Source organism: Xiphophorus maculatus, chromosome 5 (genome assembly GCF_002775205.1).
Source record: "Xiphophorus maculatus strain JP 163 A chromosome 5, X_maculatus-5.0-male, whole genome shotgun sequence".
Classification (NCBI taxonomy): Eukaryota; Metazoa; Chordata; class Actinopteri; order Cyprinodontiformes; family Poeciliidae; genus Xiphophorus; species Xiphophorus maculatus.
The window spans coordinates 7,499,996-7,526,017 of record NC_036447.1 but is presented as its reverse complement, the minus strand read 5'-3'; the positions used below and the strand labels follow the sequence as shown (position 1 = coordinate 7,526,017).

The following is a 26,022-nucleotide window of genomic DNA, read 5'->3' as shown; positions in this document are numbered from 1 at the left end:
TAATTTTCTTAGAAAAACAAGGAGGTTTTTGTACGTGAAAAGTCAGAAGTTTGCAGGAAAAAATCAAATAAATTTTAGATTAATCTCAGTTTTCTCAAAAAACAAGGAAAGTTTGGAGTTTAAAAAGTTTTTAAAAAATCTCATTTTAGAAATTTTCTGAGTTTCAAAAATAAAAAATTTCAACTTTAGAAATGTAGAAGTTTCCTTGTTTTTTTGAGAAAATTTCTGATATTAATCTAAAAATGTCAAAAAGAAATTCTCAGTTTTTTTTAACTTTTGGAGCTCGGAAATGTTCTTGTTTGTTCTAAAAAAATTTCTGATATTATTCTCTAACTTTCAGAATTGTTTTGCATACATGTACTCCTTTTTTTTATATATATCTACGAGGGCCCTAAGACATCGTCATAGCAATGCTCTCATAGGAGGATTCAGAAAAACCCACAAATTAAAATATCTAAACTCACATTGAATCATATCATAAAACAAAAGTACAGCAGCTCAGGCCGAGCTAACAGCTAGTTTCAGTCAGGCCTTTTGGGCAGGCTGTAAACTCTGTTCAGGGGAGATTAAACTCTGTGTTCCTTGATCTTTGATACTGTCCAACATCACTGCAACATTTTACAGCCGGTCATAAAAGATGATTGGTGGGAAGGAGGGTGAGGGGAACTGCATATCGTCCATAGCGCCTGTGGTTCAGCTGATCAGTTCAGTTCACTGGGGAAACACAACCGGACCAACATGGACGGCGCTGGTTGGAGTCGGACATGCGTCGCTCTAGTTGTCTCTGTTTGGATCCATGTCGTTACTGGAAGTCCAATAGGTGAGTACAGGTGGAATATGTTCTTCTGTAAGCAGGAAACCAGAGCCCACTGTGTAATAAAGCAGTTTTGTTGTAGAAAATATGAACCTCTACTATTTAAATTTAGTTTTTACGATAAATTATCCACTCTCAGAGAGCGCTCTGAGATATTTGATCAGTTTGTTTTTGTCTAGAATAAGAAAACGATCTTTTAGTTTAGTACGCTTCAGCTCTGAAGAGAAGACGTCGCTCCTTATCTGTTGGGTCCATGGTTCAAAATCCACACCCTCCACTTGTATTACTGTCTCTGTATGTTCAACATTTTCACCAAAAAGTTTAATATTTCATTTTCATCATTTTCTTCTGGTGTAGCCTCAAAAACCAAAACCTACAATCCAACTTCAAGTCCATCACAACCGAGACAGAACATAAAAATATCCAAATTACAGCTTGAGGGTAAATGAGCAACTTCTAAAACAAAGTTAAATATTTTTACAAATTCAGGTTCTATTTTTGTAAGAAACATTTGATAAAACCAGAACAATTTCAAGTGGTTATGGTGTCTTTGGAGTTTGGGATGGCATTGTCTTGATTTTATGATCACAGCCAGTTTTATGAATTCATACAGTTTTGAAGAAATTCTCTCATTCTGAGACTTAACAAAAGGGAAAAAATGTTTGGTGATCTTAACTAATCTAAAACAAGAAAACAGTGTAATTTATTGTCAGTGAGACAGAAACTGTTTTTTACAGAGCATGTAAACATCTGGTTTTAGCATATCAGCTGAAGGTCATAAATTCTGAGCTCAGAATAAATTACTTGTCCCAGCTGTACATTAACATAGCAAAATACTAGGGGTGCTGCCTTGCTAGCATGGGGATTTAGCAGAGTTGAAACACTATTTTTGTGAATTAAAAAAAAAACTCTTGTTTTGTAAAGTATAGATCAGGGATGAACAGTTTGAGAACGTTCTTGGGTTGCTTATTCCTGTTCTTGATCTGAAAGGTTGATTCCTTGCCTGTTGTGACAAATTTTTATTACTTTTTTATAGTGTTTTTTTATTACTATTATTATTTATTATGCAGTTGAATGTAAGCTGATGAATTCAGGTTAGATATTGTGCATCAAAGTATGGCTGAATAAAATAAATAATAGTTTATTGTGACAAAAGTAAGCACCAAAAAGTAGTTTTGGCTGAGTAATTAATCATGTTTTCTTTAATTTTTGCTTTTAGTTGTGTAGAAAAAAAGGAATGGCTTGAAATATTAGTCAAACGATAAGTATTTGGCCTGAATATGCAGAGATTTTGTTCAGAAAGCTAACACAGACTCATAATTGTCTTTATTTTTGAGTTCCCTACTCCAAATAGCGATGGAGGAATATTTATTTCTTCTCCATTTCACTTTTTCCCGAATCTGTTTCCATTTAAAATGTCAGCTCAATAAATAAATGATGTCAAAGTAAAATAGTTTTCAGAGGATCCTTTACGTAGGATTTCTTTGTGGATGTTCGCGATCTTCTTCTTTTCCATTTGAATGTAATTAATATTGGCAATGTCGCCACCTTCTGGTGAAGCAAGGTGATTGTACAAAGTAACTTTTTATATGCAGAAGTCATCTATGTTTATTATCACTGTCAGTGCCTTCATTGTTCTTAGTTTTATGATTTATTTTATTTATTTATGACTCTTAGCATATCTTGTATGTGTCTAATCAGGGACCTTGACAACTGAATTTCATATTTTTATTACGGCTGGGCGTTTAAATATCGATATCAATTCCAAGGTGAATGTTGGTATCGGATCTACATCTGCTTGAGAAGATTGATAGTTTTGTTAACAGTTTCTCTTCCATATGTCCAACAAATTACTCAGATTTCATCACAGAGTTTATGCCAGTGCATGCAGAAATTAAAATGCCAAATATCAAGAGCTTACTTTTTAAGTTTGAGAGAAGGATTTTATACGCTTCAAATGTTTTCACTCAACACATCTACTGTCTTTTAGAAAACAATCTGTTTAATCCTCCCATGAGCATAGTTTTATTATTATCTATTCATGCAGTTGAAAAAAATATATTACTGGAACTAAAAAATATACAGTTATGTAAAGATATATACAGCGTAGTAAAAAGACTCATATTCAGACATTTATTCCAAAACTTTACTCAAGTAAATATAAATGAGTAAATGTGACCAGTTACTACCCAACTCTGATCATTAGATTATTATTATTATTGGATTGTTATCAGTATTTCCAGTAATTTATAAGACTTTAGTAGCATATATATTATGACAATAAAGAATCTTGGATCTGTGCAATAGATTATTATTATTATAATAGCAATTTTTCCTCTCAGAAAATTGCTAAAAAACATGAATGATGTCATTCTGCAGATTTCCTTAAAGTTATTTCTGTTTCTGCAGGTAACACCACCATAAACTGTGGTTCAGCGTCTGGCGTTGTAAATCTGGGTCCTGTGGATGAAGGATATACAGGTAATATGATAAAAACAATTAATTTAATTAAGATTAGAAATAGATCAATTAACACTGACTTCCTCCGTTGAGCATGCCTTTTCTCTATCATGTTACACAAACAGATCATTTATTGATAATTAATGAATTCATGAGGTAATTTAAGTTTATCAGATAATTTTTTGCTGCTGCAGGTGATGTGGAGTTGGTGTCCGGTATCCCAGCTGGTACTAGTGTGACGCTGGAGTCGGACCTTTTTCCTGAGCACCTTCAGTTTGTGGAGTTGAGCTTCACACCAGGGGAAACCACAGCGACTGTTCGCACCCAGAAGCCGCTCGACGCCGACGTCCTCACTACGGTAAGCTCCCCCACTTTATTGTACCTGAATTTGTTTGCTGAATATTTGTGTTTAATGCAAATTTTTTCTTCACTGAGTTGTTCAACTTCATTTATGCTAACATGTCGCAGCAGAACTAAAGTCCGCTGTACTTTTGTGTTGCAGACTGATAGAGTTTTGTACTACAGTATAGTCTGTGGCAATGCTAATAAGGTGGGTGAAATTCCAAAATTATCGAGCAAACATCGCAAACTGAATGAATAACAATTAAAACCCGTCACTTTCTGTTTTTATTTTTACAGTACAAAAACTCCCGCAGGCTGATAATCAATGATATCAATGACAACAGTCCAGTATTTGAGAAGAAGTTTTATTCTCAAACTATTTCAGAGGTAAGTCGATCTCTTGGAAAGGAACAGTAAACCATCTGCAACATCAAGGAATCAGGTGATTAGCAGAAATAAAATTGATGGTGATGAATTATTCAATGTCAAAATAAATCTCCAACTTTCTGTTTCACTCTTCAGCCTTTCTCAAATAAATAGAAGCCATCCAATCTCTCTGTCCTCTCTTCCCCTTTTCTTACCAGGATTAAACAATTTAGCATAATTTTAAAACATGCTGTCTTAAAGAAATCCAAAAATATTGTGCTTAAAGTTCCTTTCTGTTAAAAGGAATCATTCCTTTCCACTGTCACCATTTGTATGCTCAGGATAATGAGCATCACTGCAAAACCACAAAATCTTACCTTATCTTAGTTTCTGGTGCAAACAAAAGTAGCTTACAAGTAATTTTTCAACAAGAAATTGGAGTTCGTTTAAAGTCCATAATTCCTTGATATTGATCTGAAAAATACTAGTTTCACTGGTAAAGTATTTCATGTATTACAAAATATTTTTTACATGTTTTAAGTGAAATAATCTGCCAGTGGATCTAGTACCTTTTAAATTAATATCAAGTAATTTTTACATAACTCAAACACCTGCACTTTGCTAAAAAGTTACTTCAAGTTAGCTTTGTCATTTTTGAAGTGTACTAAGATATTTAACTAGAAACTTAACAAAAATATTTGGTAACATTTTTACTTCATTAGGAAGAAGTTTTTTTCAAAATCTGTCTGTAAGTGGAAAGATATGATCGTTTCTCTGTGCATAAGATGGATCTGTTTTTCCAAGTATCAAGGAGACAGAAAAGAAACTTACTCAAAGAAAAAACATCTACATACTAAACAGTTTTGATTATTAAAAAGTTTACAAACTTTCCCTCATTCTTGTCCATCTTGGCCTCAAATAACTCATCTTTTTAAATACCAGACTTGACACTTTTTTCAGTTTGTGGTCCAGTCTTTCTTATCTTTGAAGTAGGTTGTTTTTGTGATCTAAAATCTCATTCATGAGCTAAATCTGTTTAAATTTTGGAGACTAATTGAATGGTTGTGTCTCTTGGTATACAGTGATGATGGTATATCGTTATTTTCCAGATTCATGCTGTGAACACGGAGGTTCTGCGAGTGACAGCTGTGGATGCAGACAGCACACCTGCATTCAACCTCCTGACATACACCTATGTAAGAACTCTGAAAGTTAAATAACAATAACTATTTAAGTCGACTACTCTTTACAAGTGAGAAAAGTATTTAAGAAAATCTGGTGAGGTTGACACCAGCTGTGCTACATTATTCGTAGCTGCACAAATGTAATCGTTTGATTTTGTTAATGTTGGGGTTCAAGTTGATCTCTGATGACCTTTGGAAGCTTTTTATTAAAATGTATTGCCAGGAATGAAAATTTTTGCTGCACAAACATTTGACACTAACTTCTTTGCAGTGATTAGTGTTTTATGGCTCTATAGACTTGAAAACATGCCTTTTACTACCAAATCATTGTATTTTCCATTCTAATTTTATGATAATTAAGCCTATTAAGTGTATTAAAAGTTGAGTATATTTTGGTTTTCTACAAATGTTCTGCATATCACTGAATGTTGATGTCATTGTTCTCCTTCTAGACTCCTGAAACAGCAGACTTTTCCTTAACAAACTCCGGGTCGTTTACTTTAATGAGACGTCTGAACTACAACGTAGTACCAAATTACAATTTTATTGTCACTGCCATGGTAAGAAAACACAGAGACAAAACATGTTCATACACTCTGATTTATTTAGCTCCATCATAAATATGCCATCCCTTTCTTTGTTCCTGTTGTTGCAGGACAGTGGTGGAAACAGTGACACAACCTCAGTTGAGATCATTGTGGAAGACTTTGATAACTTAAATCCCTTTTTCAGCCACAGTCTCTACCAGGCTGTTATTCCAGAGAACCAGGTGAGTCTCATTTAGTGGTTGTGTGAGTTTTACCTGATATTTTGTGTACAGAACAAATTTATTTCAAACTGCTCTGAAGAACAGACTGATTGTGTTTTAGGACGGGGTTCTCAGTGAAATAAAACCAGAACCAATAAAGGCCCAAGATGGAGACACTGGAATCAACATGACGATAACATACAGCATCAGTTCAGGTACAGAAAACCCTGCTGTGGTAAAACCTGCAGTTCAGACATGTTTACCATCAAACAGAAACTGATATTAATCAGTCATATAAATGTAAAACTATGTACGTTTGTTCAGTCTCTCCTGCCGAGTACCAAGCAAACTTCAACATCGACTCCAACACCGGAGCTCTGTCTGTGGTGGCGTCGTTTGACAGGGAGGAAATGGACAGCAGTGAAATCTCTGTCAACATCCAGGTATTATCGTTTATTCTCAGCCTCTGGAAGAAAATGAAGAAAACTCGAACATCATTAGCGATATTACAAGTGTACAGCTGAAGACAGAAGTTTACATACACAAAAGAAAAAGATACAAATACTCTTTCTGAAGTTACATCAGAGCAAACTTCTCTTGTTTTAGGTCAGCCAATTACCAAAATTATTTCTATTTGTCAAATTCCGCAATAATGAGAAAAAGATATGTCGGATATTTGTTTATTAATGTCTCTAAACTTGTTTACATACATTTCCGCTGCATTTAAACTCTGAAATAATCTGCAGTGGAACTAGAACTTTCTGATCAATATTAAAAAATTATTTACTTAAAACAAGCTTCTATATCTTGCTGAAAAGTTACTTGTAAGTTAGTTTTGTTTTATTCCAAGTGTACTAAAATATTTGCTCTAGTAACTAGAACATTTGGTGAGATTTAGTGTTTTTTTGAGTGAGTGTAAACTTCTACTTTCAGCTGTATGTATTAGGGATGCACCAATATAAAAATTTGGGCCGATATTAATGTAATCGTTTTGACTGATAATCAATATTTACCGATATTATATAAATTTTTTCTACTGTTTTCACACCTTTGGGGGAAAAAAAGCTACCAGAAACAGACTGGAACAAGATGGAAGTAGATGTCAGTTGTTAATATCGACCCAGTTTTACTTATGTCCCAATACCGATATGTTAAAAAATTACCAATATCAGCCGATAGCGATGTTGGTGTCAGTATATCGTGCATCCCTAGTTTATATGGAATAAAAATATATCACTAGTTGAGAAAACCATGACACTGTAACTTTGAGGTCAGTCTGTATGAAAGATGACTGTGTGTCTGCAGGCGGCCCAGACAGACGACCCTCTGAAGACCGCTAATGCTGTCGTGTCCGTCACGGTGGAAGATGTGAACGACAACGCTCCAGAGTTTGATCAGTCGAACTACAACGTCTCCCTTCTGGAAAACTCCCCCGCTAACACCGTCGTGTTCAAAGCTGTCGTCACGGATAAGGACCAGGTGGACTTTACTGACAGAACAACTGGGTTTTACTCTAAATCACATTGTCAGATCTATAACCTGACATTCTTGCTGGACAAAAATAAGAACACAGGGAGACGGTTAAATTTCTTACAATTGAACGGAGAACTCTGCCCAGGGACATCTCCTTATTTCTGTCTCTGGACCAGTTCTAACGTGCTCCTTTGCAATTGCATATTTATTACATTGAGGCATGGTTTAAGTTACAAATCATTTGCATAGAAGATGCGGCAAACAGAAAACACAGCTGTCAACACAGAGTCAGTCACAAGTCACTACTTAAACAATGGTGCCATTCTGCATTTCCAGTTCCCGAGATTCTCTGGGTCATAAACTTCAGTTCTCGTGTCCCTCTAGGTCATAAAATTTTGACCCTTAGTCTTTGATCCGATCTCCTGCTAGGTGTCAGCTCTTATCTCCAGGCCATCTGTCGACTTGCTTCCTGCTGCTCCAAACATCTTACACATAACACACACATTCTGAGAGCAGACCTAGATTCTCGCAGTCCTTAAAGTCTCCTAATCTTTAATATTTATATTTGTATTTATCTAAAAACCTAACACAGATAGATGCAAAGTATGTGATTTCGTTTCTCTTCTGATCTTGTCAATTGTTCCACAGGGAGGATTCGTGGGAACCCTGCAAATTCTCCCAGAATCAACCTCCTTCTCCATCAGCCCTGATGGGACAGTCCGAGTCATAAACCCTGAAGTTCTGGACCGAGAGGTCACCGAGACATTTGTATTCCAGGTGAAGAGAATTTTACACAAATTACACTGCAAAAACACAGAATCTTACTAAGTATTTTTGTCTGGTTTCTAGTGCAAATATCTTAGTGCATATGAAATAGGACTAAACTAACTTACAGAGACCTTTTCAGCAAGATATAGGAGCTGCTTTAAGTCAATAATTTAGTAATGTAGATTAAAAAGTGCTAGTTCCAATGGCAAATTATTTCACTTACAACATGGGAAAAATTTCTTGTTCTGAGTGAAATAATCTGCCAATAGAACCAGCACTCTTCATGAATATTTAGCAATTATTTTACTTAAAAAATCTCCCATTTCTTGCTGCAAAGTTACTTGTGAGTTAGTTTTGTCTTATTTAAAGTGTACTAAGTAGGACTGGACAATATCGCTGAAACACATACCATATTTCATATCGGTTGATATCAATAATTATTGATTTGATTTTGTTTTACTACTGCCAAACTTGTGGCGTGACTCTTCCTGTTTTATCACAGTTTCCTCTCAAGCTGTTGTACTAATTTTCTCTCAACGCCACGCCATTGCTTTTCATTTTTAAGCAGTTATGAGGAACAGTGGTGAAACCTGAAACTGCTGCTGCACAAGTTACTCGACAGTTTGTTGCTAGGTAACCAAAGAGTGAGTGAGTTGCTAAGCAACCAAAGAGTAAGTGAGTTAGTTGATTCCACCTCGCTTAGCTGGCCACGAGAGGTTGAGCGGCTGAAGCATTTCCTAAATCCCCCAGAATGCTTTGCTGTTCTGGGTTGGAGTTCAGTGAAATAATTGAACGTTGGACGTATTATCTTCTGATATTGATCATGTACAGTATCTGTCTCTATAAATACTGTTATTGATTTATTGCCCAGCCCTAGTACTAAAAAATTGGCACTAGAAACTAGACAATAGTACTTAAGATTTATAAACCCTAAATTGTGGCGTTTAGTTTTAGCTCGTGATCAGGGGTGAATACAATGTATCTGTATTGTTTTTTTTTCCCAATTTGAAGATCGAAGCGAAGGAGAGAGATGTTCCCAATCAAATTACAACAGCTCAAGTCACCGTTAACCTCCTGGATGAGAACGACAACAGCCCAACATTCACCAGCAGCATGTATGAAGGACAGGTGTTTAAAAATCAGACAGTAGGAATGCTGGTTGTCAAGGTGAGTAAGGGATTTATGATTTATTTATCATAAATAATAACTGAACATTTGATAAATTACACACTGATGAGTTTGTTGTTGGCTTTACAGGTTGAGGCAGAGGATCTAGACGATGGAAAGAACGGGGAGATCCAATATTCCATCACTTTCGGGAACAATGACGGATACTTTTCCATGGATGCTAGCACCGGCGAGATCAGTCTGGCTAAAATTATTCCTCTGGAGGAAAACCGAGTGCTGGAGTTTCCTCTCTACATCACTGCCAGAGACGGTAGGTTGTTATTATTTTCTGGAGCATCCTGTATGAATTAAACCAATCAGCTCCAACAATTAAGTGACATGTTTGGTGTTTAATGGAGAACCAAAGTGCAGATATATATGCAAGGAAAGGAAAGTCAACAAAAGAAAACTTCTGACTGCTGGAAGACTCAAACATGGAGCGAGGAACAGGAAACAGGCAGAGTAATTAAAGGAAATAGTGAGGAACAGTGAGAACAGGAAGCTACACATACTGAAGTAGATATGAAGGAGACATTATCTGTGTTTTCACTGACCATAAAATTGGAATTACAAAAATAAATTTGCTTATAGTGGGCCTGTCATAATAACTCATGTAGCTGGACGATAAATTGTTCCAGTAATTATTGCAATAAACGATAATATTGTTATTTTGCCACCATTTTCAAATAATATATTGATATTGAATGCTAATGCAAGTTCATCCTCTCAAACACTAATAAATTATGATTTTATAGAGAACATTTTACACTGGAACTGGAAGATAAATTAGATATCCAAAGTAAAACACAACAACCAAAGACGATAAATAAAACGGAAATTACAACAACTTAAACCGAAATCATAAATAATCATTATGCTGTTTCTGTAAACAAAATTCAAAAAATATAAGTAATATATATTTTATATATATTATAAAATGGAAATTATCACTCATTTTAATTAATGAGATTAATTGATTAATTGATTATTGTGAAAGGCTTACTCAATGAAAACATGCCAATTTTGAAAAATATCACGTTTTTGATTATAAAAACGTTTTTGTGCTAGGATGAGCTGGTTTTTCAGCTGTATGAAGGTTGTTTTTTTAATTACAATGGAAACTCTTTTTTGCATCATGCCAGCTACAAAGCAACATTGTGCTTATTTGTAGAGACTGGCCTCCTTGAACAATGCTCAATGTGAACAAACATACAAATTTCTCAGTTTCAAAAGTCAAAAAAAATTTAACTTTCGAAACTCAGGAAAATTCACATTTTTTTCTAGAAAATGTTTTACCTTTTTTTTTCTTTGTTTTACAATGGCCCTAATGCTCCGTTGTGTTTCAGTTTGTACATGTGAGACTCATCTTTTTTGTAACCCACATGTGCCTTTTTTGTAACCCACAATAATAAACATGCGCCACCCAGTGGCCTGGCATACTTACTACAGCGTTTCTGTTGCGTAACATCTTATCTAATTTATAGAGGTTATAAAACTGTTATTCCAGCTAGTTGTAAATCATGTGACCGTAGATTTATGGAACAGTTTATTTCTGGGTCAGAACGCTTCCTGATGGCGGGAAGACTTTCTGCCTCCCTGCGTTTGGTTACTTTAAAAATCTGTTCGCTCAGAAGAGGCATGATGATAAAAATGGATATCAATCGCACTCATTACATAACATTTCTGTTTATGTCCACTTCTCCTTCAGGAGGTACCATATCCCGTTCCACCGCAGCACAGGTGATCGTTCACGCTCCAGGTAACTCGAATCCTCAGTTTCTACAAAAACTCTACCAAGGCGCCGTAGAAGAGGAGCAGGAACCAGGAGCTCTGATTGTGAAGGTAGGTTACATACTACTGCAAACGTTTTGGTGTACAAAACCATCTCACTCAAAATTACACAATAACACAAAACAGTCACTAAACTACTAGCTATTTGGGTCCAAAAAATGGCGACAATGTTGCTAGGACAAAAATAATTTCCTTTGTAGTGACCCTCCACTTACCCTCACACTTGACCACGCCCCTTAGCGCTTCCTGACTCCGCCCACTTTGGCTACATTTTCCAAAATTTGTCTGGGGGCAGAGTTATGCTTGACACTGCAGCGAGGGAGGGTTTTTTTTATTTTTATTTTGCGTGTCATTGTAATCATAAAAATAGCATGTGATGAAATCACAATGAAAAGAAATAAACATTGAAATATGGTTTAACTGGATTTTTACGACGCTGAATTAGGACCACAGCAGATAGAAAAAAAAGGGAGTAAATTTCAGCCAAAAATTCTCAAAATATTTCTGGACAAAAAAATAAAAACAAGAAAATTTCTTAGTTTGAAAAGTCAAAAATTTTCTAGAAAAAAAAATAAAATTTTGAGCAATGCATAATTTTCCTTCTGCTTCACATTTATGCTCTAATATCACGTAAAATCTCAACAAAATACATAAAATTTAGTGATGAAATTAGTCCAGAACTATGAGTATTTTTTGCAAGTTTTTTGCAAAAGTAAAATCAGTTTAGCCTCCTAATTGTTTCCTCGTTGGTTTCAGGTGAACTTCCTCGAACTTTCTTCTGAACCCGGGACCCTTCAAGTTACAACAGAAGCTGATAAGTTCTCCATCTCCCAAACTGGTGAAGTCAAAACCACAGTGAAGCTTGACCGCGATGACGGCCCACACAACTACTCAGTGGGAATCTCCATCAGCGACGGCGCCACCACTGACACGGCAGTCGTTGAGGTTCAGGTCACTGACATTAACGACAACAGCCCTGTTTTCGCCTCCAGTTCTGTCTCAAAGTCTGTCCCAGAGGACACAGAGGTGGGATCCAACATTACCGAAGTCGTAGCCACAGACAAAGACAGCGGCTTCAACAAGGAGATCAGATACTCCCTGAGAGGAGGGGAGGTGCGCTTCTTCATCGACCCAGTGTCCGGGATGGTGAGCCTGGCTGGTGCGCTCGACAGGGAGACCACAGCGGCGTACGAGCTGCTGGTGGTGGCTGAAGATCAGGGTTGCCCTGCCAGGTCCGCCACCGCCATGCTGGCGCTCCAAGTAACCGACATCAACGATAACACCCCGACGTTCTCACAACCGGAGTACCAGGTGGAAGTCTCCGAAACCGAGGCAGTGGGTACGAGCCTCCTGAGGCTGTCAGCTGAAGATCCGGATGAAGGAGCGAATGGGAGAGTCACCTACAGCATCTCAGAGCAGAGTCCGTCGTCTGAGCCTGCAGTTTTTCAGCTGGAGGCCTCCAGCGGGATCCTGAGGCTAGCCCAACCTCTGAACTACAGCGAGGTCAAAGAGTTCACCCTGAGCGTTCAGGTGTCAGATGGAGGGTCGCCCTCTCTGGTCGGTAATGGATCTGTGGTGGTGAAGGTGAAGGATGTCAACAACAACCCTCCAAAGTTCAGCAAGGAGCGCTACGATGAGGCGATCTCTGAGAACCTGGCCAGCGGTGCATCCATCCTCACACTGGAGGTTACTGATATAGATGAGGTAAGGTCAGAGGTCAGTACAGTCCCCAAAAACTGTACTCAAGTAAGAGTAGCACTACTTCAACATATTATCAGATGGACCAAAATATAAAGTTAAGTGGAAATTTTGATATTTTAGAGACCAAAGTGACAATAATTCATATAAATAACAAAAAAAAATGGGCAAATCAGGCAAAAGATCAGTTTCATGCAATAAAAAACTTCTGAAATTTTAACAGAAACTGCAGGTGTGTGTGTCTGAGTCTGGTGAATTTTTGGTTCAAACATGTTTGTTTTAAATTCAGTTTTTGAAGTATGAGTACTGATAATTCATAATTAAAGGCGTCAGCAACTTTTACAATCTTAAAACCATTTTTACCTTCAGTATAGGTAAAAAAAAGAACAAAAACAAAAGTTTTTACAATATCTTTTATTATTATTATTATTATTATTATTATTATTAAAAAAACAAACTTCATCTGCTTTGAAAATGATTAAATGTTTCCATAAAAGGAATGAATATGTTTTTTTAAATTTTAAAACATTTTTTTTTTACAATAAATAGGTACTTTGCAACCTAAAAGCAAAAAAAGAGAGAAAATATTCAGTACATAATGGGTACATCTAAGAAAGTGTGAAGGTATTTATTACCTTTACATTTTAGAAAAATGCTCAATGCTTTGCTCTCGTCCATCTTGGTTATTTAACAAACATTTCTTCCTGTGCAGGACGGATTCTCCAATGGCCACTTCGTTTACACCAGTGATACTTTTGACATTAACAATCAAGGAGTAGTTTCACTAAAGAAAGACAAAACTTTGGACAGAGAGACGAAGGACAGCTACATGCTGCAGGTAAGCAGGTGTCATTCTGTCCAACATGATTATATTTTCTGTGTTTTGGTTTTGCTGTTTGTGTTGTGGGAAAAACTTATGTTTCTCAGATGGAGGTTTTGGTTTTTATCATTTCTCTCAGCGTTGCATGGTTTGATCTCACTTTTTTCAATCTTCTTTTTTGATGTTGTGATCTATATATTGTTTTTCACAGCAGGATGATGTGCTTCAAATATTTAGCAACCATTTATTCTCTGAGGTCATGGTAAATTTCCTCCTCTTATAGCATTATGTTTGCACCTCGGTTTGCTCCAGGGCTCCAAACGACAAAGTTGGTTGGTGAATCCAAAGCATTTGAAAAGAAGAACCTGGCTGCAATGTCACCTCATAAATCTACGACGGCGTTTCAGGGCTATCGTAAATAGAGAAGAAAAGGAGGAGTAAATTTCTCCCACAAACCTTTGACTTTTGAAACTCAAAGATTCCCACGTTTTATTCTTGAACATTTCTGAGAACAATGACATTTTTTTGTTTTTTTCTAGCAAATTTTCCACTTTTCATACTCAGAAATCTTCTTGTTTTTTCTAGGAAATGTCTGAGATTATTCTCAACATTTCTGAGTTTTTTGGTGGAAATTTACTCCTCTTTTTTAAATCTAAAATAGCCCTAATACACCATTTTAGATCTCAGAAGTTAAGTTTTGGATTAACCAACCAACTCTGTACGTATACATCTAAACTACATTAACATGTAGTTCAGATGAAGTGTTTTTTTTTTGTTCCAGAAAATTGACGTCATTTTCCACATGATATCTGAGTTGATTGCAGCAACAGACGCTGTTGTTTATGCAACAGGACATAAACAGCAGTTAGAGATTGACGTTTCCCCGCCCTGTTTGGATGAAGAACAGAGGAATGTTTATCACAGACGGCTTTATATCCATAAACTGCTTGGCTGTTGTTAGCCGTTTGTTATAAATGTACCTAACGATGCTGATAAACATAAAGTTAAATATTTACAAGTCAATATATCTCAACAACTCAAACATTTTTTTTTTTTATCTTTGGAGCAAAAATAGGTCACAGTAAATTTTAGAGTGAGATATAAGGATGCCCAATTGTCTTAGAAATTATTGCAATAAACAATAATATCATTATGAGACCATTTTCAACTAATATAATAATAATGGCATAATAATGTGAGTACATTCACTCAAAGATCCAAAAAGTGTTAATTTCTAAAGAACATTTAACACTGGGACAGGAAAACATGTTAAAAATCCAAAATAACCAAGAAAACAAACAAAACAACAATAATTAAAATGGGTTATGAAGTCTCTGTAACCAAAATTGCAGACTAACTACTTTTTACTGGGTGTCAAATGTTTGCAGCGTTTCTCAAAATGGCGGCTTTTCAACAATATAAAATGCAGCAACTCTTTGTTGTCCAAATGGAAATTATTGTGCTCATTTTAATTTATCGTGTGATTAATTGATTTATTGTTTGTTGTGTTTTAAGCTGTAAATCCTTCTTGTTTCAGGTTGTAGCTGTGGATCAGCCCACCGACGGCCTGAGCGCCACGGCTCAGCTCAACATCACCGTCCTGGACTATAACGACAACACCCCTCAGTTCCCGAACATCCCCTACCCCTTGGAGATCCTGGAGGGCGAATATTCAGCGGAAAACCCCGGAGAAATTTTCATCATCCAGACCACAGACGCAGATATCGGTCTGAATGGAGAGGTCACCCTCTCACTCAGTCCACCTCACCCCATTTTCAGTTTCAGAGAGGTGAGCCATAAAAGTTTGGTTCATATTTAGTGAAGTAAAACCAGCATCATTATCTTCCCTAATAGTGAACTGCCAGAGTTTTGCTGTGTGGATCTTAAAGTCAAGTTTGTTTTGCAGGATGGGATGCTGTTGGTTGTTGGTTCTTTGGATCGGGAAAACACGGAAACCTATAACCTGGTTCTGCAGGCTTCAGACAAAGGCAGCCCACAGAGAGAGGTGAAACAAAGCTGCAACTAACCTATTTACTTCCCTTTAAATCTCTTTAGTATTTGGTTTTATTACAGAGAGTAGTAGGAATAATTTAGAGAATTTATTAAATCTAATAGTGCATAAAGGTGACTTATTATGCCTCCTTGAACATGTTTTGTATGGTACATGGCCCATACAAAACATGTTTCTGACATTTTTTGCTTACAATCTTCCTTAAATAATGACATTTTAATCTGGTCAGTTCTGCCTATTTTGAGCTCCTATCAGAATGAGTCATTTTATGGCATCTTGTGACTTTCAATCCAGACAAGCTGCTTCTGGCCACACCCACTATCTCAATATTTACACTTACACATAAGAATGGCTGCAGACAGATGCGTAGTTATGCAAACGTACTGTACATCTTAGAAGAGCATAAGTGGAGTTTCCTGCACAACCAACAAGAATCCAGAAAGTGGTTTCTAAGTGGTAAGTCAACGACAAAACACTTGTCTCTTCCAGCAGCCATTGTGCAACGCATAATGTCCCAAATGTTCTGGAGCTCCACTTGGGTTGCTAGGTAGCAGAGCGAGGCTAGGCTGGGGTTGCTAGGTAATGACTTTCTGCCCATGGAATGAGACGTAACAATCGGGAGGTTTTTGAAACGGCTCATTTTCCAGACACAAAAAACTTTATATAAAACCACTGGTTGTGTTTATTAAAGCACTTGGGCTGTTATTAGAAACAGCCGAGACCTAAATGAATGAACAAAAACATGCAAAATGTGAATTTTACATAATGGGTCCCCTTTAAAGCAACTTTTTTCCGCACATTTGTTTGCAAAACAATGTTTTAAGTCAAACCTTGCGCTCTACGTAGAACATCACCACCATGAGAGTGAGCATCATGGACCTCAATGACAACAAACCCGAGTTCAGCTCCAGCAGCTATGAAACTAGCATCCTGGTGAAAGACGCAGAGAAGGGGAAGCTGCTGCTGACGCTGAGAGCCACCGACGAAGACTATGGAAACAACTCGCTTATCAGCTACAGGTTCGCTCAGAACTCATGTTACCACCACAAACTATAGTTTACAGAGATTTATAGTAACAGACAAAGTTGATGTAATAGGATCTTTTTTGTTTTTCACAAAGGAAAATACTTTGTAAAATCAAATTGAGAATCTTTGGCAAGACTGAAAATTGACACAATCCATCCAATATGATTGAGTTTGAGCTATTTTGCAAAAGAGATTGGGGAAAAACTTCAATGTCTTGACATATAAAGCTGGTAGAGACACACCACTGAAGACTTAACTACTGCAGAAAGTGTTTCTGCAAAGTAATACCTCAATAAGTACAAAATCCATGTTGCATTTTTAGGGTTTTATCTGTAAAAAATGTTGAAACCCTCATATTTGTCGTCCATTGGACAACTATGTACTTCTTTATGTTGGTTTGTCACATAAAATTCAAATAAAATAAAGTTTGCACTATTATCGTAACGAATGGTGGAAGATTTAAACTGGTGTTTATGCTTATGAAATCCCTGTATTTCAATCACTTAAACACACCAATTTATTTAAAATATTCTTGTCTCAAATCAACTAATCAGGCAGCTTTTCTCATAATTTCTGGTTTCAGTTTCTCGGAAGGACATTCACCATATTTGGCCTTAGACAGCGAAACAGGAGAAGTGACACTGACCTCTGACCTTGCTGATGTAAAAGAAGACACCACACTGGTTCTGACGGCTGAGGCCACAGATCATGGCGAGCCTCCGCTCAGCACCACAGGTCAGAATATTGCTTAATGTTTTCTTATTTTTGTATGTAATAGTGGTGCTGCGGCCGCAGACATCCTGAATTTTACCCAGTGAAGAGGCGGCAGAAGGTCACGGATTATTACCATCCATTATTGGCCATCAAAATCTGTGACCAGTGTAATCCTGGCTATTTGAGGATTAAAATAGCCAGGATCAGATAGTGGTACTCACACACCTCATGGTGCACAGAGGATATAACGGCTTATCCCAGCAGTAACTTTAAATCAGAAAAAAACCCATACATTTTTATTATAAGTAAACAGGCCGAACTGTTTTTAGCTGCACCAAAACAGTTGAAACTGAATCTATACTTGTTGTACTTCATACTATTAGGACTGCAGTACAACCATCTGCTATAGGAAGTTAGAAAAGTGACAACTTAGCAATTCTAAAGTGTTAAATAAAATGTAATTTCCGATACTGAAGTGCTGCATTAAAATTAGTTGTTCATTGCTATTATGAAAAAACCCTGTCTACCTTCTGTTAATGGAAAGTTTTCTCACTCTACGCTTGTGTTCCCAATTAAACCCTAGCAGTTGGGGGAACTAAATAAAACATGACCATTTACTATCCAGCTCCATAAATTGTTTTGACTTGTTAAATTATTGTTGGTGGTTGATTTGTTCATAATATGATATTATGGTTGTATTTTTTTATCAAGATAGGGACTTGATGGTCATTCAGGAGTGTGTGGGATTGTCAAAGATTTTCAAAACACTTTCGTGATTGAGGTGGAAATGAAAATCCCTTAAAGTCAGATTTTTTTTCCCGTGGCCATAATCCCCTTCCAAAAAAAGATTGCTTCTCAGAAAGCTAAGTGATTATTTGTGCCATGTTTAAGCATTTAACTTGATCACAAATGTAATGATTATCAATGCAACGTGGGAATATTATAAGGCTGAATGACGGTATCTGTGCAGCTCGTGTGGTGGTGAACATCAGGATCGCCAGTCTGGTGGACGGCGTGGCGTTCCCGAACTCCTCCTATGACTTCAGCCTGAAAGAGAACGAGAATTCGGGGGTCACTGTGGGGCAGGTCAGCGCCTTCGCAGGAAGCGACCTGTACGAGGTTTCCTATGGACTGAGAACACACGAAGACCTGTTCTCCATTGACAGCAGTGGTACCATCTTTTCTACAAAAGAGCTGGACAAGGAGGAGCAGGAGTGGTACATCCTGGATGTGGAGGCTGTGGACACGCAGATGCCTCCCACGTCAGCAGTGGCGCTGGTAAGAGCAACATCACACAGCTATCATCACAAACTCTCTTTATTGTTGCTTTCATACAAACAAAATCAACTTTTTGCATCTCTCAGGTCAGAATTCAGGTGGAGGACGTAAACGAGCCTCCAGAGTTCTCCTCGGATAATTATGAAGCCTCTGTGTTCAGCATCGCCCCGTACAAAACCCCAGTCATCCAAGTGAAGGTAAACACACTCAGCTCCCATCAACTGGTTCTGAACATGTTTATCTCCACCCAGTGAGATTGCAGGAACAGTTACTGTAAAGGCCATAAACATATGGATGTGTACTTTGACCTGAAACCGTCCCCCCATGAAAGTGGTTAATGTGTCAACAATCTGCAGTCACATTTTCAGGAATGTGAAGGAAGCTTATCGTTTCTATAACACCAAATATCGTGAACAACCTAAGAATAACAAACCACAACCCTCAGGTAAAAAAATTCTACAAGCAGAAAATAAGAATAAGAAACTGTTCAACAAGGGTAAATTTACAGCATAAGAGATAATACTGTACAGTTAGTAAAAGTTATTTTTTAAAATTGCATCTACAGTTGTGGCTAAACAACAACAGACTACGTTTCATTTTATTATTTATTTCAAACAGGTTTTTAAAAACAAGAAAGCGAGCAATCAATACTAATTTGTTTCAACACTAAGGGACCAAGAATGAACCAATCTTGCGTTGTAATTTTCTAGATCTGCTGTGGATTATATATAATAACATTGGATTGTACTATTACACCAAACAGCTGTCAAGGTGTTGTTTCTGTATCTAACCACACATTACAACCAGATTGCATTTTTAAGTATGACAATTTCCCAACAGCTCTGATCCAGATACTGTATATCAGAAGGACAAGAGAAAACATGAGCCAAGAACAAAATAAATAGCTTAGCACTTTTTTCCATTTGAAAATTAGTGTGAAGAACACTTATTTAATCCTATCCCTTCTCTGAAAGAGAATTAAATATTACTTACCGACTCAATAATTATCAGAAATTTATAATTAAAACCATCAGACTACATAAAAGTGAAGAAAATGTGTAAATACCCTGAGGGATGTAAACACTCATTGAGTTTGTCGGGCCTAGTGGTGATTATAGTCTAAGAGCTTCTGGGAGGAAGGATCTATTATAACGCTCCTTTGTGCACCAAGGATGCAGCAGTCTGCTATTTAGCACATTATATAGATTAATTACACACAGACTGATGTTTTTAAGCTTTAATTTCTGTTAGTTTTGATGATTTACCACTTAAAGCTCATTAAAACACGACTTTAGAGCATTAAATCAGATCAATACAGAAATCTGGGTTTGTTTAAAAGTGTGTTTAATGCCTGCTTAAAAGTTGTTATTTTCAAAAGATTATTTTAATCTGAAAAATTAGCTTCATTAGAATGTATATTCTACAGCACCATTAAGGAGCTTTCTGTCTGTCTTTCTGCCCACCCTCAGGCCTCGGACCCTGATGTTGGAGACAACAGTGATCTGGTCTACAGTCTGTCAGGAGAAAGCTCCTCCTTTGACGTGGAGTCGACTTCAGGTCAGCTGTTTGTGGTGTCAGCAGCAGATCTGGGTGGAAAAACCGTCACAATGGAGGTGAAGGCCACAGATCCCAATGGACTTTCTGCTACAACCACAGTAAAGGTAAAAACTTAATGTTGGTTGTTTGGTTGAACGTGAATATTACTGATCCCCAAGGCTTTATGCCACAGGGACATTTGAAATATAGCGCCTAAGTCTGAGTGAAGGGCTTGGTTGGTTGGTTGGTTGGTTGGTTGGTTGGTTGGAGGTGAAGGCTGATCCTCAGGGGCTTTATGCCACAGACACATTTGAGGCATAATGGTGGGTTGGTTGGCTGGTTGAAGGCTACTGATCCACGTGATCCGTAGTCGTGCAACATTTGAGGCATATTTCCTACGACTGCATGAAGGGATTGGTTGGCTGGTTGATTCATTGGAGGTGAAGGCTACTGATGCCCAAGGGCTTTATTCACAGCCACGTTTGAGGCATAGTGCCTGAGACTGAGTGACCGGGTCGGTCGGTCGGTCGGTTGGTTGGCTAGTTGTTGTTTCATTAGGTGAATTCTACAGATCCCCTAAGGGTTCATGTTACACCCAGAGGAGAGGTAAGTGACTAAGTGTAAACACTTTGTATTGCCTTGTTGCTGAAAATGTGCTATATAAATAAAATTACTTTTACCTTTTACCTTTAAGACTGAATTTTCGTTGATTGTTTGGCTGTCCCTAAGGTTTTTATGCTACAGCCACATAAAGTAAGTGCTGAAGACTGAATTTTGGTTGGTTGATTGGTTTAAAGTGACATTTTCCACATTTGAAGTATAGTGCATAAGACAAAATGAAAGGGTTAGTAGTTGGTTGAATGGCTGGATGGATGGTTGGTTTGCCGTCTTTGCAAGCCTGGACATTTTGTGCCAGACTTGCTAAATGTGAATGATTTTCAAAACAGTTCAAAAGGCTATTTGCCTTTACCAGAGCTCAAAAAGATACATTTAACAGCAGCTCCTGTATATACACCAAAATACACCACCAAACTATGTTTACGGTAAATTTAAACAGCCAAATGGGGTTTTACGTGTTTCCTGACGTCTACAGGACTATCTACCAAATAAGCATCTTTAAAAACCCAAACAAATAACAACCAAGCCTGTTAAGTTTTAACCAGTAACCAATTTCACCAATCACTGAGCTACTAAATTATTGTACTGTGGGATGTTTTGACAAAAGATGCATTGTGAGTGAAAGCGAGGAGATCCTGTAAGTATGACAGTGAAGCTGAACAGAGTAAAGGTACTGAAGGTGGATGAGGTTATGAATCTGGCGTCAACCTTTTAGAACAAGAGAAAACGATGTTACTTGTGGCAGAGGAAAGAACTTTTACTGCTACATATCTTGTCACTATTCTGTTTGTTTGCATTGTTATACATCTGCATGACTCTTGCAGCGTGACCTGAATCGCTTTCAATCCTCCTTTCCTGTCGCAGGTTGTGGTTCAGGGCAGCGCCAGCAGCAGCGACGTGACGACCATCTCTATAAATCAGCTGGCTAACATTGTGGAGAGGAAGATTCCAGAGCTGGAGGAGTACGTTCATGAATAAAGTTATGTTTATTTTCGGATTTATTGCATCCATTCCTGTTGTCATATCGCGGGTTTGTTTTCTCTCAGGGCTTTAGGTAAAACTCTGGGCTGGACGGTGAACATAATACAGGTGCAGAACTCTGGTGGAGGAGAAAGCCGAATGCTGAGGGCATCGGTCAAGACGTTGGTCAGCTTCGTCGCTCTTGATAATGATGGAGCTGTTGAACCTCAGGAAGTCGCAAAGTAGGAGTTTAATTTTTGATTCAAACATGCAACCTTTTGGAACGTAGTAAATGTGATGTAACATTTTAGATTTAGACGTTACATTGCTTCCTTGACCAGATTAGGATAGGTATTTGGGCTATACATGTGCAATACAATTTTTAAAAATTATTCTTAGATAATCAGATTTTAGTCTCCTCGGTTCTGACTATTCTGAGATGTTTTAGAGCCTCTTGTCACTTTAAATTCAAATAAGCTGCTGGCCTCGCCTTACAACTCAAAGTTTCATTCACACATAAAAGTGGCTGCAAACATCTTTCAAAAGCAGAAGTAGAGCTTCCTATACAAGCAACAAGAATGCAAAAAGTGGTTTTTGGATGACAAGCCAGCAACAAAACACTTGCCCTTCCAGCAGCCATTGTACAGCACATAAAGCGATAAAACCAGCTGACCGAACATCTTGGAGCTCAGCGTGGGTTGCTAGGTGGCAGACTGTGATGTTTTGCCAAAAAATGGCTGGGTGTTTTTTTTTTTAACTTCTTGGTTTTTTTTAGTAGCAGTAGAAATCCAAATGGAATTTTAAAAGCGTGAAAAATATAAGTTTTGCATAATAGGTCCCCTTTAAAATTTTAACTTGTCTGTTTGATTTACCAGGAAGCTGCAGAGCGAGTCTGAAAAGGTGAAAGCGGAGCTGGCCGTGGTGTTTGGGAACGAGATTGATTTCGACGTAGAGACAAACTCTCAGAGCTCCAGCTCAGGGAGTTCGTCAGACCAGACTATAGTCATCGTTCTGGGGGTTTTGTTGGGCGTGACGTTCGTGGCACTGATTGTTTTCTTGGCTTTATTTATCAGGTGAGCCTCAGACTGCTTTGTGGTTTCTTGTTCGGTGAATGACTCAAACTAGTAAATCTAAATGATTCTTGTTTGCTATTAGTGTCAAGACCAGTAGGAAGCAAAAGGCATCTGACAGAGAGAGCTTTGACATCAACCGTAAAGCTGAAGGTTACACGTAAGTAGGATTAATTGTGACGAAAAGATTATTGAAATAATTGTTAACTAATTTAGTGATCGATTAATCATTAACTGGAGCATACTGACTCAAAAAAAAAAAACAGCCATGGGCTGAAAAAACAACGGCTACGATGCAATATTATGGACACTGTGGATATACTGTATGTATATATATATATATATATATATATATATATATATATATATATATTAATCTAAAAAGATTTCCAGCAAAAAACAAGCAAATTTCTGAGCTCCAAAAGTTGAAAATCTCCAGCAAAAAACAATGAAAGTTTGAGATTAATCTAAAAAAATTTCAAGTAAAACAAGTAAATTTCTGATCTCCAAAAGTTGAAAATCTCCAGCAAAAACCTGAAATTCTGAGATTAATCTAAAAGATTTTCTAGAAAAAACTTTTTTGCCGGAAATGTACTCCTTTTTTTCTGTCTACAATGGCCCTAATGCGGCATCGCAAATAGTAGTAATTAAACAAAAAGTTTACAAAAATATATACATTTTGCAGTTAAGATAAAACTTTCTTTGTCTGTAAATATATTCTGCCCAAAAACTCCTGTACTGGGATGGATTTAGCATCACCCTGTTCAAATTATGTAAAATAAATGTAATGTTAAGCGCCTTTTGCCGTCGAGTTATTACAAGATTAGCCCAAACAATAGTCAGTAGGTTAAGCCTACATTCTGATTTTTAATCAAGCAGAAAGGGCTGAGCTTTTCACTTTTGAAATTTCTGAGTTTCAAAAGGGGAAAATGTTTTGACTTTTGAAACTTAGAAATATTCATGTTTTTGCTCAAAAAATTTTGAGATTAATCTAAGAATTTCTTACATTTTTCTTGCAAATTTTTGACTTATGAAACTCAGAAAATCAGAATAAGTTTTTCTAGAAACATTTTTAGATTAATTTTAAAATTTCTGGGTTCTTTCTGGTAAATTTTCAACTTTTCAATCTCAGGATTTCTGGGTTTTTTAGGAAATTTATTAGTTTTTTTTAGCAAAAATGTGCTCCTTTTTTTTCTTTTTTTTATCTACAATACCCAAATACACCGTCGTATTGTAGGGACAGCTGTTGCAAATTAGCTGTGGCTATACTGTGTACACTGTGATGCAGGCATCAGAGTGTCTTGATCTGGTTCTTGTATCTGTTCCTATCAAACAAACAACAAAATAAATGAAAAAATGTTTTTAACTGAGATGTTTTGTTGCATTTCAGGAACATGAATTTCCAGGCAGCCTCCACAAATCCCGATCTGCAGGTAGAAACAAATAAATCTTCGATCTTTACGATGTTTAACTAAAATATTTGATCAAGTCAAGAGTTTAAACGAGAGGCTGACCAGCAGTTTGTGTTTCAGTTTCCTGTGAATCCGAGTAAACGCAGAGCAGAAGACAAAGACATGGCTCAGTGGGAAAGACCTGATGAGAACCGGACGTCAAACAAAGACAGTCTGGGAGTGAGACGACACAGTAACAGCGAGAGCGATGAAAGCCACACCTCTGCTCTCTGATCCGAACATTTCTGTTAACCTTTACGCACCAGAATAATCATCTATTTTATTTTTAATTGGCCTCTCTGTCTTTAAAATATCCTAATTTATTATCACCTTCAAGCACCTTTGTTTCTGTATAGTTAAATTTCAGCAAAGATTCCCAACATGAATGTGATTGAAGTTCTCCGTTAATGACTGTACAAATCTACTTAATAAAAGTCTGTTTTATTTATAAGAGTCCAACTTTGGTCTCAGTCGACTTTAACATGGAGGTAAAATCCTAAATGATCTGAGTTCAGAATATTTACGACCAAATGTTTGGAGAGAGAAAGAAATTTAGCTTTTTCACAAGTTTGCTGCTTCACTTTCAAGATCTGTCGTATTATTATATGGTATATTTAAGTTCACTAAATCACATTTTATAGCTTTTATAAAGATTCCAACAATTTCTCTAAAGGATTAGTGTAAAAAAAAAAAATAGAAACCGTAACGTTGAAAAACAGCTATATGTAAATGTTTTGTGAACATTTTGTTTCTGAAGATGTTCGGAAATAATAAAAAATTGATTTATTTAAAACGGAGAACATTCACAAACTGTAAAGTTGTGATTATTTAACTTTCTAACTTCGTAATTTGGGTGTAAATGCCTCCACTGACCTTCCAAAACGTTCACTGTAAGAACATAAAATGCTAATTTTACTTGCTGCAATTAGTTGACTGATATTTTAGCTGTCCCTCCTCTGGGTGGTGTTTTTGTTGTATATACTATAAAAAAAATTAAAAGTATTCCTTAGAAGTGTCTGAGTCATGAGTCCTGGCTTTATTCATGTTAACAGCTGCAGGTTTACTGTGACAGACTGTCTTTAATCAGTCAAGCTATGGTTCATCGAGTAAAAATTCAAGTGAAACAGTTTTAATAACCTTGTTACAAAAATGTTCTGCACACCCCTAATGTGTTAAAGCACCTTTCATTGAGTTTCAGTTTTCAGTTTTATACACCTGGTGCACCTGAGTGTGTCAGGGTTTTTGGTACGTTTTGGTCCACATGCAGAACACTCTCAGGAGGCAAATGAAAAAGTAAAAGTTTATTGAAAAACAATTCATTTGAATGTGCATCTTTGTCCGGGGAATCTGGAAACAGGAGGATGAATGGGAACACTGGAACAGAGTGGGAGAACGGTGATTACCTGGAACAACAGGGTGGAATATACAGGAGAAATGAAAATCTTACTGATGAAGGTGAGTTCCTGAGAGGAAGGCGGACAGAGACGTGAGCCGGGCCTGTGTGGTGAGTTTAGGAGTGACGGAGCGAGGGAGAGAAGCAGAACCAGAGGGCAGCCGCAGGATGGTAGAAACAGAGGACAGACAGGTTTCGCAGAGCTTGAATCAAGGAAGAGGAGCAGAAAGTTGCCAGCCGTGGAACTTGAAGAGAGTATTTTGTTTTGAGTCTTGAAATCATGAGGGGGAACCAGACGGGCTTGACGGGAAGATTCCAGGAAGTCGGCAGTGGA

General features: G+C 37.2%; 1 protein-coding gene across 1 annotated transcript; it reads left to right on the top strand.

Annotated features, from left to right (window-relative positions):
• The first annotated feature begins 682 nt into the window (after positions 1-682).
• On the top strand, positions 683-25,315 carry LOC102226473 (protocadherin Fat 4-like). The gene is made up of 30 exons (XM_023333547.1): positions 683-820; positions 3,224-3,295; positions 3,469-3,632; positions 3,777-3,824; positions 3,914-4,003; positions 5,092-5,178; positions 5,619-5,726; positions 5,822-5,935; positions 6,036-6,129; positions 6,239-6,357; positions 7,220-7,393; positions 8,036-8,164; positions 9,167-9,322; positions 9,413-9,593; positions 11,031-11,164; positions 11,870-12,817; positions 13,524-13,649; positions 15,169-15,420; positions 15,538-15,636; positions 16,489-16,661; positions 17,252-17,403; positions 18,353-18,660; positions 18,747-18,857; positions 20,130-20,321; positions 21,679-21,776; positions 21,861-22,016; positions 22,650-22,847; positions 22,930-23,004; positions 24,235-24,277; positions 24,377-25,315. The coding sequence occupies exons 1-30, from the start codon at positions 739-741 to the stop codon at positions 24,527-24,529; spliced, it is 4,836 nt and encodes a 1,611-aa protein (XP_023189315.1). The 5' UTR covers positions 683-738; the 3' UTR covers positions 24,530-25,315.
• Positions 25,316-26,022: the final 707 nt, after the last annotated feature.